At 71.1% G+C, this 13,247-nt stretch overlaps 1 protein-coding gene across 1 annotated transcript in view; it reads left to right on the top strand.

Annotated features, from left to right (window-relative positions):
* Nucleotides 1-1,513: 1,513 nt before the first annotated feature.
* Nucleotides 1,514-13,247, top strand: part of BICRA (BRD4 interacting chromatin remodeling complex associated protein) — a gene marked incomplete at its 3' end in the record, with an annotated part of 12,019 nt that continues 285 nt past the window's right edge. The window contains exons 1-13 of the mRNA XM_082012083.1: nucleotides 1,514-1,559; nucleotides 1,853-1,895; nucleotides 2,395-2,460; nucleotides 3,462-5,444; nucleotides 7,523-8,113; nucleotides 8,938-9,133; nucleotides 10,402-10,529; nucleotides 10,739-10,864; nucleotides 10,970-11,028; nucleotides 11,266-11,414; nucleotides 11,684-11,778; nucleotides 12,022-12,124; nucleotides 12,554-13,202. Of these exons, the coding sequence (XP_081868209.1) occupies nucleotides 1,519-1,559; nucleotides 1,853-1,895; nucleotides 2,395-2,460; nucleotides 3,462-5,444; nucleotides 7,523-8,113; nucleotides 8,938-9,133; nucleotides 10,402-10,529; nucleotides 10,739-10,864; nucleotides 10,970-11,028; nucleotides 11,266-11,414; nucleotides 11,684-11,778; nucleotides 12,022-12,124; nucleotides 12,554-13,202 (4,229 nt within the window). The 5' untranslated portion in view covers nucleotides 1,514-1,518. The remainder of the gene's footprint in view (nucleotides 1,560-1,852; nucleotides 1,896-2,394; nucleotides 2,461-3,461; nucleotides 5,445-7,522; nucleotides 8,114-8,937; nucleotides 9,134-10,401; nucleotides 10,530-10,738; nucleotides 10,865-10,969; nucleotides 11,029-11,265; nucleotides 11,415-11,683; nucleotides 11,779-12,021; nucleotides 12,125-12,553; nucleotides 13,203-13,247) is intronic.

Here is a 13,247-nt window from a genome sequence, read left to right as displayed (position 1 = left end):
TCGTCCTTAGATTTACGGTGAGAATTCGGCCCCCGTGCAGCTTTTTCTTTAAAATTACCATTTTTTTCAGTTCCAGCCTCCGCCTTTCCCGCCCGTTAACGAGCCCGAACGGACGCGGCCCGCCGCAGCGCCGCGCCGCGGCAAAAGAAGATTCCTGGACTAATTTAACAGCCCCTCGCTCTGCCCGGGTGCGCTTGCCGCGCCCCCGTCCATCCGCGGCCGAGACCCGCTCTCCCCGCAGCCGCGGCGCGGCCGCCGCGCGTCACCCGCCTTAAAAACCCCTTTTAATTCCCTCCTCCCGACGCGGCGAGCCCGCGCCCGATGCCGCCGAGCGCCGAGGCGGAAACCCAGGTAGCGGCGAAGCGTCTCCGAATTCGTAACCGCCCCCCGGCTCCGGTACGACCGAATCTTTATCATATAAACGCCGTCGGGTTTTGGCCGATGCCAGCGGCGCCGTGGTTAGGAATGCCGGCGCGCATCCCGAGCCCGAAGGTTTCCGCCGGAAGTCGGAGGAAATCGCGGCCGTTCGGCGTCTCTCCGCTCGCTTTCGTGAGTCCCGGAACGGCGGAAGAGCGGAAACACGCCGTCTCCTCCCGTCCCGCCGCCGCTCCCCGGGTTACCGTCCTCCCCGCCGCAATTCCTCGCGTTTTGCCGGGGTATTTCGATGATCCCTTTGCTGCTCCTGAAAATAACCGCAGCCGGTGGACGGCTTTTGCAGCGGGGTCGTCCGCAGCCGTGAACTTGAAGTTCACGGCGCGTTTCGGCGCGTTTCCCCGCTGTTAACCGCAGGTTTTTTGACTTTTTTGACCTCCCGCGGTCGCTCGCTCCGGGGCTTTTCGGCATTTTCGTACCGCACCCCGCCCAGACCGCAGCTCCGGCGCGGATCTGAGGAAAAGAGGGGAAACGCTAAGAACCCCACACCCCCCTCCGAGCCCCCCGCCGCGGTCCAGCCCCCGCCGTTACCGACGGGCGCGTGAGGAGGCGGCCCCGGCGCCGGCTCTCGGGTTTAGCGGCAGAAAATCCCCGGTTGCGCTTCCCGAAGCAAAGCGTTGGAAGTTTCGAGCTAAAAAGGCGTCCGTTCGGGATTTTTAACTCGGAGTCGTACCGCCAAGCCGCGCCGGCGTCGGGCTCCGGCTGGCGTGGCCGGTCCCGCTCGACGGGGTGAAAACGAGCCCGAAAACCTGCCGGTTTGGGCTCCAGCGCGACACCGAAGCGCCCGCCGGGAGAGGCGCCGGCAGAGGGACGCGCGGGACCCTCGGGACCCTCGACCGCCGGCGCCGGGCCGCGACGGCGCTTTCCGCGTCCCGCTCGTCCCGGCAGCCGGTGGAACGACGGCGGCTTCGCCAGCGGCGGCTTCTCCGGGGAAAACGGGCGGGGGGTTTCCTGCCGGTGGCCGCTCTCCGCCGCCGTCGTCATCCTCGTCGCCGCGGCGGTGTTCGCCGCGGCGACGAGGAGTGGCTCCCGCCCGCGCCGCTCGCCCGAGGGTGACGCGGTCTCTCTCCGCTCTTTGCAGTTGACATGGATGATGAAGACGGCCGGTGCCTGCTAGATGTAATCTGGTAAGTCGCGCCGCGCCGGCGGCCCGGCGCCGCCGCGGTCCGGCGCCACGCGCCGCTTCGGGGAAGCCGTAGGGGCGGCGGGGGGTCGCCGGGTCCCGAGGCCCGCGGGGACGCTGCTCAGCGGGTCGCCCCGACGGCGCTTTGCCGTCCTTGGGGTGCCGGATCCGGCGGGATTGAGGGGGGCCGGGGTGGGGTACGGGGGGGTCGCCGACCCCGGAGAAGAGCGTCCTCCTTCCCGGCGCGGCGCGGGGCGCGCGGCGCGTCCCTAAACGCTGTCGTGTGTTGTTTTGCAGCGATCCCCAGGCCCTCAACGACTTCTTGCATGGATCCGAAAAGGTGAGCGACGACCCGCGGCCGCTCGCCGCAAACCTCGGCGCCGCCCTCCCTTTTTTGGCTTTTTTGGTTAAACGAGGAGCTTTTCTGACGAGAGAAACCCCCCGGCTCAGGATCCTCTTAGGAGTTTTTTGGAGCCCCGGCGCGGCTTTGGGGCGCTTTCGGCCGAATCGGGGACGGGAGGGACGCTGCCCCGCCGCCGCGCTCGGCGCTCCGGGGGGGGCTGCCCGTCAGCGCCGCGCTCTTTTTTTATTTTTCTTTTTTTCCTTTTTCCCCCCTTTTTTTTCCCCTTTTTTTTTTTCCCTTTTTTTTCCCCTTTTTTTCCCCCTTTTTTTTCCCTTTTTTCCTTTTTTTTCCCTTTTTTTATTCCCTTTTTTTTTCCCTTTTTTTTCCCCTTTTTTTTCCCCTTTTTTTTCCCCTTTTTTTTTTTCCCTTTTTTTTCCCTTTTTTTTTTTCCCCACGCTACGTCTGAAGAAAATAAACAAAATCTTTTTAATTACAGATTGACAGTGATGATCTCCTGGACAACTCAGGAGATGCAGCCAGCGCCTTTTTTGAAGGTGCTGGGGTACGTATTTTTTTTAATTTATCCTTGGGGAACGTCGGCTTAGAAACCTTTCCCTTTTTTTTTGGTTTTTTTTTTGCTTTTTCTCCCCCGCCCCAGCCCCTTCCTCCTTTTTTTTGGCTGTCGCGGGCTGGTTTTCCCCCTCTTCCCCAGGTCTCGCGCAAGGGGCAGGACGCGGGGCCGCCGGCCCGGCGCGCCGAGCGAAACGGCGGCGGCGGGGGGGGGAGAGGCGGCCGCGTGCAGCCGGGCCTCCCGCTCGTCGCCCGGGCGAAGCTGCGAGGCCGGAAAACCGGGCGAAGGAAGAGAAAGGCGCGCCCCCGCCCACCGATTCCGAAAATCCTCTTTTTTTGTTGTTGTTTCCTTTCTCTTCCCCCGAGAGCATGGTCACTCTGCATGGATAACGTTCAAGCATGAATTTTTATTTTCTTTTTTTTTCCCTTTTTTCCCCCTCCGTTCCCGCTTCCATCACCCAAAGAGCCTCGATTATTTTTCTTTTCTTTTTTTTTTTAATTTATTTTTGTCTCCGTTGCGCTTTCCTTTATTTTACGAAGGCTTCGGGTGAAGCCGCCGCCGCGTTTCTCCGGGAGCCGAGGTTTACGTCCGCTTAGATCGTCGCGTTTTGGGTTGGTTTTTTTTTGCCGCGATTATTTTATTCCGCTTTTCGGCTTCCCACGCCGCCCGTGGGGCAGGACCCCTGAGGGCGCCGAGCCGGCGTCCTTTCCCGGGGGCCGCCCTCGCCGTCGGAGGGTCCCCGGTAGCGCCGCGCCGCGCGTCCCGGCTGCCGCGCGGCCGTCTCCGGCGAGAGGAGCGCCGGGTTTTCGGGGCCGGAGGGGACGGTTTAGGCTCGTTGCCGAAACGCGGCGTTCCCGCAGACGACGACGCCCTCGCCCCCCTCCCGCCCTTGGCGGGGTCCCGAACGCCGCCGCGGGCGCCGCCGCGCTCTCCGCACCGCGCTCAACGCCTTCTCCTCCTCTCCTCCCCCTTCCCCGCGCCCCCTCTCCCAGCTGCACGTCCAGGAAGCCGCCGGCAACCACCTGAGCGGCGAGCAGAGCCAGCCCGCCGCCAGCGTGGACCTCGACTTTCTGGAAGATGACATCCTGGGCTCGCCGTCCGGCGCCGGCGCCGGCCTGCAGAACGCGGACCAGCCCTGCGACATCCTCCAGCAGAGCCTGCAGGAGGCCAACATCACCGAGCAGACGCTGGAGGCCGAGGCCGAGCTGGACCTGGGCTCCTTCCAGCTGCCCGCCCTCCAGCCCGTGGTGCAGGCGGCCGCCGACGGCGCCCCGCAGATCTTCTCCGGCGGCGCCGACCTGATCGGGCTGCAGCCGCCCGCCGTGCTGACGCACCAGGCGCTGGTGCAGCCCTCGGTGGGCGCGGACGTCGTCAACAAGGCCATCAGCGTCCAGCCGTTCCTCCAGCAGGTCGGCCTGGGCAACGTCACCATCCAGCCCATCTCCAACCTGCCGGGCTTGCCCAACGGCAGCCCCGGCGGGACGCTGGGCATCGGCCCGATCCAGGTGGTGGGGCAGCAGGTGATGGCCATCAACCAGCCGGCGCAGCAGATCATCGCCAAGCAGGTGCCGCCCTCCCAGGTGGCCGCCGTGCCCGTCGGCGGCTACATCGCCCAGACGGCGCCCGAGCAGCAGCAGGTCACCCTCGCCTCCGCCGGGGTCTCGCCGCAGAGCGCCGGCCTCGTCATCCAGAAGAACCTGCCGGCGGTGGCCACCACCACGCTGAACGGCAACTCCGTGTTCGGGAGCGTGTCCGGCAGCCAGGGCTCCCAGCCCCTCACCGTCACCTCCAGCCTGAGCAGCCCCTTGGTGCAGGCCCAGAACGTCATCATCCACCGCACGCCCACCCCGATCCAGCCCAAACCCGCCGGCGTCCTCCAGCAGAAGCTCTACCAGATCACCCCCAAGCCCTTCGGCTCCAACAACGCCACGCTGACCATCCAGAACGAAGCCGCCCTGCAGCAGCAGAAGGCCCAGCAGAACTTGACCTTCATGGCCGGCAAACCCGGGCAGAACGTGGTCCTCTCGGGCTTCCCCCAGGGGCTGCCGGCCAACGTCTTCAAGCAGCCGCCGCCGCAGCCGCCGGCCCTCGGCAAGCCCATGAGCGTCCAGCTGCTGAACCAGGGCAGCAGCATCGTCATCCCCGCGCAGCACGTCCCGCAGGCCGTGCTGCAGGGCCAGAACCAGTTCCTGCTCCCCGGGCAGCTGGCGGGCGCCTCCGCCGTCCAGCTGCCGCAGCCGCTCTCGGCCCTGCCGGCCAACGTCGGGGGCCAGATCCTGGCCGCCTCCCACGCCGGCGGGCAAGCCCACATCATAACCAGCCAAGGGCCGGGCGGGCAGCTGATCGCCAACCAAGCGCTGCCGGCGCAGATCCTCACCAACCAGAACATCGCCGGCCAGCTGAACCTGGGCCCGGTGCTCGCCTCGCCCAACGCCCACGGCACCGCGCACATCCTCTCGGCGCCCATCCAGCTCCAGCCCGGCCAGGTGGGGCAGCCGGCGCTCTTCCAGATGCCGGTCTCGCTGGCGGGCGGCCTGACCACGCAGAGCCAGCCCTCCGCCGCCGCCTCGCTGGGCCCGGCGGGCCCGACGGTCATCCAGGGCGTCACGCTGCCCAGCCAGGTGGCCATGCTCAACGCCGCCGCCGCCGAGAGCCTCGGCCCGGCGGTCGGCCTCCCGGCCTCCGCCGCCGCCGCCGGCGGCCAAAGCCCCGGCCTCGGCCAGCCGCAGCCCGCCTCGGGCGCCGGCATGCTGCCCGCCGCCGACCAGCCCTCCGTCCTCGCCGTCCAGCCCGCCTCCCAGCCGCCCGCCGCGCTCCAGCTCGGCGTGCCGCCGCCGCCACCGCCGCCCGCCCCGCAGCCCGTCGCTTCCCAGCCCAGCCCCGGCCTGGCCTCCAGCCCGGAGAAGATCATCCTGGGGCAGGCGGCCGCCGGCGCCGTCATCAACCAGGACTCCATGCAGATGTTCCTGCAGCAGGCAAGTAGAGCCATGCCGGGCGCCGGCCGCGGCGTTGGCGGCCCGTCGGGTGTCCGGAGAGCGGCGCCGGGTTCCCGAGCTCTCGGGCTCGCTTTGCGCGCCGTAACGCGCCCGGAGCGCTTCCCGCGTGGTCTTGGCACGGCGCCTCGCCGCGGGAGGAGTTTCGAGCGGCCGGGAGCGAGGAGCGGGGTTCGGGGCCACGCCGCGCGCCGGCCCCTCGCCTCCGGACGGAGGAGCCGGCGATGGGGCCGCGAGACGTCCCCGTCACAAGAGTCCCCGCCTCGGGCGTGGCGAGGCCGACGGCGGGCGGGCGCGGGCTGCGCTCAGCTCCTCTGGCCTTGCCGACGTGGCCGGACGGTTCGGTGACGTCGCCGCCACCGCCGGATTTGAGCCGCGGCGGCTTTTCCATATCCTTAAACCCGCATTCGTAACGGCGGGTGCTGGGCCGTGACCGACTGCGGTCGTTCGTGGAGAAAGGCGCGGGAGGAGGGCGAGCGCTCTCGGTGATGATGATGGCGGTGGTGATGAGGATGATGATGACGATGATGATGATGATTACTATTATTTTATTATGATGTCGGCAGTGGGAAGCTTTAAAATTCTCATTCGGACTTCTTTGGCACGGCTGGGAGCGCGGATACGCCTTTCTGGCTGTTCGGCCTCCCAGAATTTCCGCGTCATCCACACCGGGCGCCCGCCCGGGACCAGAGGGTCGCGGTTCGAGCCGTCACCAGAGCAGGGTGGGGGCTTCAGCAACTCGCGGCGTCCCCCGAGATCCCGAAACGGAGGAGACCCTTCTCGCCGACGCATGGGGCTCGGCGCGTGCCGGCTCCGCCGGCTCCGGTCGCTGTTTGCTGTTCGACGCGGGTCGAGGCGCCGGGTAGAGCCTCAGCGCTCGGCCCTGACGGCGCGGGGCGTCTCCCGCCCGTCACGGCGAGTTTGTTGCCGGCACGTAGCTGAATCCGCCGTCGCGCCTAAATGTCGCCGCGGTTGCGTTACCGGACCGCGGTCGGCGGCACCGTGTCCTGCAAGGTCCCTCTCCCGCCTCCAGAGAGAGCTGTTGCCCGCGCCGGCCGTCCCGCCGCCGCCGTCCCGCTTCTCCCGCCGCCCTGGCAGGCGCGGCGCCCGCGTCCGGGGCGCCGGCGGCCACGGTTTTCCCTTCGGTGGCCGCCTCGCGGCGTTGCCGACGCAGTCGGCGGCGCGGCGCCGGGAACGGACGCGTCGACGTGGTCACCGCTAAGCGGGCGTGTGGGCCGTGCGCGGAGCGCGCCGCCGGACGGAAAACCGAGCCGCCACCGGCGAACCGCACGCTGGGAGCGCGTGGCGCGTGCCGCGCGCCGCAGCAGAGGGGCCGGGGGACGTCGGACGTCCCCCGGTGTCTCTTTTCGCCCCGCTCGTCTTTAAAGCCTCCGGGCTCTTCCTCCGGCCCGGTGATCTGTGCGCCGCCGCCGAGAGGGCCGCACGGTGCGCCTTTCGAAGCGCGGCGGCCCCAGCCAGGCGCCCCGAATTCGGCGGACCCCGCCAATTTCCGGCTGGGCGAAGGCGCCGCGGGGGCTTCCGGCCCCCGACCCGCGAGGCGCGCGAGCCCGGGGGCTCGCCGGCCGCCCCGCCGCCCGTCCCTCTGTCCGTCCGCCTCCCCTCCGCGCGCCGGCCGCTCCCGCTCGCTCACTAACCCTGAAAGCCGCCGCCGCCGCCGCGCGTTGCCACGTCCCCTCCTCTCTGCTCGCCGGCCGCCCTCCGGCGCGGCTTTTTTGCCCCCGCCGCAGCCTTTTTTCCCTTTTTTCCCCCCCTCCCCAATTCCGTTTCCCCCGGCGGCGGCCCGCGAGGAAGCGCCGCCGCCGCGTTTCGAGGCGCGGGGCGACGCGCGGCTCCCGGTGCCGGCCTCTCCCCGCAAGCCGAAACACGGCGAAGCGCGCGGGCGCCCGCGCCGGGGCCGTCCTCCGTTAACGCCCGGCCGGCCTCGGCGCCGCGCCGCCCGCGCGCTTGGCCGCCGGCGGGGTCCGGCGGGCGTCCTGGCGGGCACGGCTCCTTCCTCGGCTTGCGCTAACCTCTTCTTCCTCTTTCCTTCTCTGTTGCAGTTACCCGCGGGGCAGCAGAAGCTCCCTGGAGCCTCCCCGTCCCCTTCGCTACCTCATCCTCCCCTGGGGGAGAGCCCGCAGCTCCCGGCCGCCCACCTCCCCCAGATGCCGTCCCGGCCCCCCTCCCAGCCCCAGCCCCTCTCCCGGCCCCCCTCGCGGCCGCTCTCGCGTCCCCCGTCGCAGCCGCAGGCCGTCTCCCGGCCGCCCTCCGAGCCGCTGTCCCGCGCCTGCACGCCGCAGGCGCCCGCGCCCGGCCTCTACGGCCTCCCGGGCCAGCTGGCCTCGTCCCCCCTGGGCGGGGGGCAGCACCCGCTGCGCCCCCCGTCCCACCCGCCGCCGCAGGGGGAGGCCGCCCCGCCGCCGCCGCCGCTCCAGCTGCCGGCGCCGGAGCTCCAGCGCGCCCACTCCCCCCATTTCCAGCTGCACTTCCCGGCCCTGGCGCAGGTCAAGCCGCCCGCCGCCAGCCCGGCGCTCCACCTCGCCGCCGAGCCGGCCCGGGGCTTCCCGCCGGGCCCCGGCCCCTTCCCGCCCCCCCCGGCCGCCCCCGGCCCCGCGGCTCCGCCGAAGCCGATACTGGACAGGTTCCAGCAGGTAACTAAGCGCCGTCGAGGGGCTTCGACGCCGGGCGGAGGGCGGGAGGGCGGCGGCGCGGCGAAGCGCGGCCGCCGGCCTCTCGCCGAGGGATTCGAGGCGAAACGGGCAGCGAAACCCCGGCCGGTTCCTCCCGGGGCGGCGCGGGGCTGGGCGGGGGGGGTGGGATTTCGTGGAGCCGAACCGGGCGCCCCGCGGGCGCCTGGACGTCGAGGGGCCGCGGGCGCGGCCGGCGGCGTAATACGGACGCGGAGAGGTCGTCTTGCGACGACGGAAAGAAAAGCGCGTCCCCTTGTCCCGCGACCGGCGTCCCCCCGGCCCCGGCCCCTCCGCGCGGACCCCGCCCCGGCGCCGCGTTTGCGGGGGGGCGCGCGGGGGCTTCGCCGGCGGGGGTCCCGGCGCGGCGCGCCGCGGAACTCCTGACATTCAGCTGCCGCCATTTGTTTTGTGCTCGCCCGGCTGCGGGGAGGGGGCAGAGGAGGAGGAGGAGGGGACGAAGAGGGCGACGCTCGGGCTTCGTCTTTATCGAGCCGCGCGTTCCCCGAAAGCGAACGCCCCTCGCGAAGGGCCCGCGGCGCCGGGACGGAGCGCGCGGCGCCCGCGGGTCGCAGCCCGGGGGGCTCGGCGCCCGCCTTTGGCTTCGCTCCCGTCCGCCGGCGCTGGGTGGGTGGGGGGACGCACGGACGGGGCCGGCGCCGCCGCCGCTGCCGGGCCCTTCCCTCCTCGCGCCCTCGCGCCGGCGGGTCGCGGAACGAGGGCTCTGGGGCGCGTTCTCACCTTTTGGGGGTCCGGGGTGGGGTCTTTTTTCTTGGGGTGTCCCGCAGGTGCCGCAGGGGATCATCCTGCAAGCGAAGCAGCAGCCCCCGGCCGGCCAGCCCTCCCCTGCGCTCGCCCCGTTCGGCAGCCCGGCCCCCTCCGTCCTGGTGAGCGGCCAGGGGCAGCCGGCGGCGGTGACGGCGCCGACGACGCCGGCCCCCGCGCACAGCCACGCGCCCGCCGCCCTCCCGCCTTCCACCGCAGGTGCGTGCCCGCTGCCTCCGGCTCTCGGGCGGGGAAAAAGGCGGGGAGGGCGTCGCGGCACACGGGCGTCCCAAACCCCGGGTGTCCTGGCACCCGGGCGCCCCAAACCCCGGGCGCCCCAAACCCGGGCATCCCGGCACGCGGGCGCCCCAAACCCCGGGTGTCGCGGCACGCGGGCGTCCCAAACCCCGGGCGTCCTGGCACATGGGCATACCAAACCCTGGGTGCCCCAAACCCTGGATGTATTGGTACACGGGCGCCCCAAACCCCGGGCGCCCCAAACCCCGGGTGTCCTGGCACATGGGCATCCCAAACCCCGGGCACCCCAAACCCCATGTGTCCCAAACCCCAGGCGCCCCAAACCCCGAGTGTCCCAAACCCCGGGCACCCCAAACTCTGGGTGTCCTGGCACACGGGCATACCAAACCCTGGGTGCCCCAAACCCTGGATGTATTGGTACACGGGCGCCCCAAACCCCGGGCGCCCCAAACCCCGGGTGTCCTGGCACGTGGGCACCCCAAACCCCGGGCACCCCAAACCCCATGTGTCCCAAACCCCAGGTGCCCCAAACCCCGAGTGTCCCAAACCCCGGGCACCCCAAACTCTGGGTGTCCTGGCACACGGGCGCCCCAAACCCCGGGCACCCCAAACCCCGGGCACCCCAAACCCCAGCAGTCCCAAACCCCAGGCACCCCAAACCCCGGCAGTCCCAAACCGCGGGAGTCCCATACCCCGGGCGCCCCAAACCCCAGGCGCCCCAAACCCCGGGTGCCCCAAACCGCGGGAGTCACAAACCCTGGGTGCCCCAAACCCCGGGCGCCCCAAACCCGAGGAGTCCCAAACCCTGGGCGCCCCAAACCCCGGGCACCCCAAACCCCGGGCGTCCTGGCACGTGGGTGCCCCAAACCCCGAGAGTCCCAAACCCCGGGAGTCCCAAACTCCGGGTGCCCCAAACCCTGGGTGTCCTGGCACACGGGCGCCCCAAACCCCGGGCACCTCAAACCCTGGGCACCCCAATCTCTGGGTGTCCTGGCATGCGGGCGCCCCAAACCCCAGGCACCCCAAACCCCGGGTGCCCCAAACCCCGGGTGCCCCAAACCCCGGGAGTCCCAAACCCCGGGTGTCCTGGCACGCAGGCGCCCCAAACTCTGGGCACCCCAAACCCCGGGCGCCCCAAACCCCGGGCACCCCGGCACGCGGGCGCCCCGGCATATATTCTATATACGTACGTAACCGAGGAACCCCCCGCTCCGCTTTACGTTCGCTAGGTATCGCCGCCCCGCTCCCTGCGGAGAGTAAAACCTTCGCCGGCGTCTCCGCTCCGGTTGCTGCCGGGAAAGCGGCCGCGGCGCCGGGGAAGCCGGGCACGCCTCTCGCCGTACAGCCGCCGCCGCAGGTGAGGGGGCGTTCCGCCCGCTTTTCCGCTTCGTTCCGGAGTTTTCCCCCTCGGGGATGCGCCGGCCTTCCCCTCCGTTTTATCAGAAAGGGAGGCTTAGCTTCCAGAAGCTTCCTCGCTCCGCTTCTCGGGGGCGGCGGGCCTCTAAAGACGCGTCGCGACGGGGCGAAATCGCGACGGGGGGCCGATTCTCCTCGTTTTTCCCCCAGAGCAAGCCCGGCGGGCTCGGCTCCGTGCCGGGGCTGAGCCTCGCGAAGGGTCCCCTGCAGCTCCAGGTCGTGGGGAAGGGGTTGTCGCAGCTCGTGCCCGCCGTCGCCGTGCCAGGCCAGCAGCTGGTGAGCCGGCGCCGCCGCGCGCCCGGGGTCCGTTGCGCGGAGACGCCGCGGTGCGCCTCGGCGCGGCGGCCCCTCTCACCCATCCGCCCTTTCTTCTCCCGCCAGTACGACGGCAAGCTCGGCCCGAAGAAAACGCCGACGCTGCAGCCCAGCAAGGAGGCCTGGTGAGCGCGCCGCGCCGCGCCGGCGCGGTGAACCGGCGCGGGGCCGCCGCCGCTCCGCCCGTTAACCTGGCGCGCGGAGGGGGGCGAACCTGGGGGTGGGGGGCGGCTCGGCGCGACGCCGGAGACGCCGTTTCCCGCGGCGGCGCTCCCGCCGGGCCGTTGGCGCCGGAAGCGGGGCGTCCCGCGCGCCGCGCCGCGCCCGCGCCCAGCGGTTTTCCGTCTTCTCCGTCCTTCCAGCTTCCTGGAGCAGCTGCACAAGCACCAGGGCGCGGTGCTGCACCCCGACTACAAGACGTCGTTCCGCTCCGTCGACGACGCCGTGCAGCGCCTGCTGCCCTACCACGTCTACCAGGGGATGCTGCCCTCGGCTCGCGACTACGGCAAGGGTACGTCGCCGCCGGCGCCGCGCCCCGACCTTCGGAAGCCTGGGCTTCCGCTGCCGGAACCCCCCGAAACCGCCGGCGAAAGCGGCTGCGCCTTCGCTCTGGGAAAAGGCGAAGCCCCCGGCCGGTATCGCCGAGGTTTTCCCCCCCCGCCGGCTCCTCGCCCAGCCCGACCGCGGCGTCGCGTTGGCGCCGCGGCGCCCGGCGGGATTCGGCTGAAGCCCCTTTCCCGCGCTAACGAAGAGCCTTTGCTCCCCTCCTCTTCCTCGCAGTGGACGAGGAGTTCGAGGCGGTGTCGACGCAGCTGCTGAAGCGCACGCAGGCCATGTTGAACAAGTACCGCCTGCTGCTGCTGGAGGAGTCCCGGGTGAGTCCGCCGCGCCGCGCCGCACCGCGCCGCCGCTCGGGGTCCGCCGCGCCGCCGCCGCCAGCGCTTTTCCTCTCCCGGCCGCCGGCGTCGAGCCTTCCGCGCTCTTCCTCCCTCTTTATCCGCGGGGACGGGCGGAGGGAGGGCGGAAAAAAACCCGGGAGGGTAAATAACGGGAGCGCGCCGAGGCGGCGGCGCGTAACGGCGGCCGCTCTTCCTCCCCGGCCCTCCTCTTCCTCGCAGAGAGTCAGTCCTTCCGCGGAGATGGTGATGATCGACCGCATGTTTATTCAGGAGGAAAAGACCACGCTGGCGCTCGACAAGCAGCTGGCGAAGGAGAAACCAGGTGGGGGACGCGCCCTTCCCCTTCCGCGCCCGCCGCTCGCCGCCGCCGCGGCGGCTTTGGGGGAGAAGCCGCCGAAAAGCGGCGCGAGCCTCAGCCCCGCTCTCCTCCGCCGGCTCCTCTCGCCCGGCCCGGCGGCCGCCGCCTTCCCGCTCCGCGCGGCCCTTTAAAGGCGCTAAAATTCCTTAAAAACTCCTCAAATCCGGGTTTTCCGTTCGGCTGACGGGTCTTTCCCCCGGGCGAGGGGCGCAGCGGCGGCCGCGGGCGGGCGGAGGGGAGCGAACCGCGCCCCGGCGCCCGCGGGCGGGTTTGCCGGGAGCCTTCTTGGCCGTAACGTCGTTAGAGGAATAAATTAAATTAAAAAAAAAAACACGACCGAAAACGGCGAAACCGGCCGGCGTTTCCGCGCCTGACGCGGCGTTTCCCTTCCAGACGAGTACGTCTCCTCCTCCGCCCGCTCGCAGAGCCTCTCCTCGCCGCCGGCCCCCGCCGCCGGCCCGCCGCCGGCCCCCGAGGGCCCGAAGGCGGCCCCCGCGCCGCCGGCCCCCCCGGCGCACCCCACCAGGCTGGTGATCAAGCACGGCGGGGGGTCCCCGTCGGTCACCTGGGCCAAGGCGCCGGCCGGCGCGGACGGGGACGAGGACGCGCTGCCGTCGCGGAGCAAGCCCCCCATCAAAACCTACGAGGCGCGCAGCCGCATCGGCCTCAAGTTGAAGATCAAGCAGGAGGCCGGGCTCAGCAAGGTGGTCCACAACACGGCGCTGGACCCCGTCCACCAGCCGCGCGCCGCCTGCCGCGTCATCAAAGCGCCCGACCCGCACGCCGCCGCCGCCGCCGCGCAGATGAACGGCACCCTGGAGCACGAGAAGAAACCCGCCGCGACCTACTGCCGGCTGCCCCTGCGCAAGACCTACCGCGAGAACGTCGACGCCTTCGCCGCCGAGAAGCCCCCCGCCGCCCGCCCCAAGGGCGGCGCCCCGCGCGCCGACGGCCGCCTCGGCGCCCGGCGGGAGGAGGGCGCCGGGAGCGTCGTCGCCTCCCGCGACGGCCCCGCGCCGGCGGCCGCCCCGGAGAAGAGCCGGCCGGCGGGCGGCCCCGAGCCGCCGCTCTTCGGCGCCGGCGCGGC

The sequence above is a fragment of the Phaethon aethereus genome (genome assembly GCF_964289735.1).
Source record: "Phaethon aethereus genome assembly, chromosome: 31".
Taxonomy (NCBI): domain Eukaryota; kingdom Metazoa; phylum Chordata; class Aves; order Phaethontiformes; family Phaethontidae; genus Phaethon; species Phaethon aethereus.
This window is presented reverse-complemented; position numbering and strand designations above follow the sequence as displayed.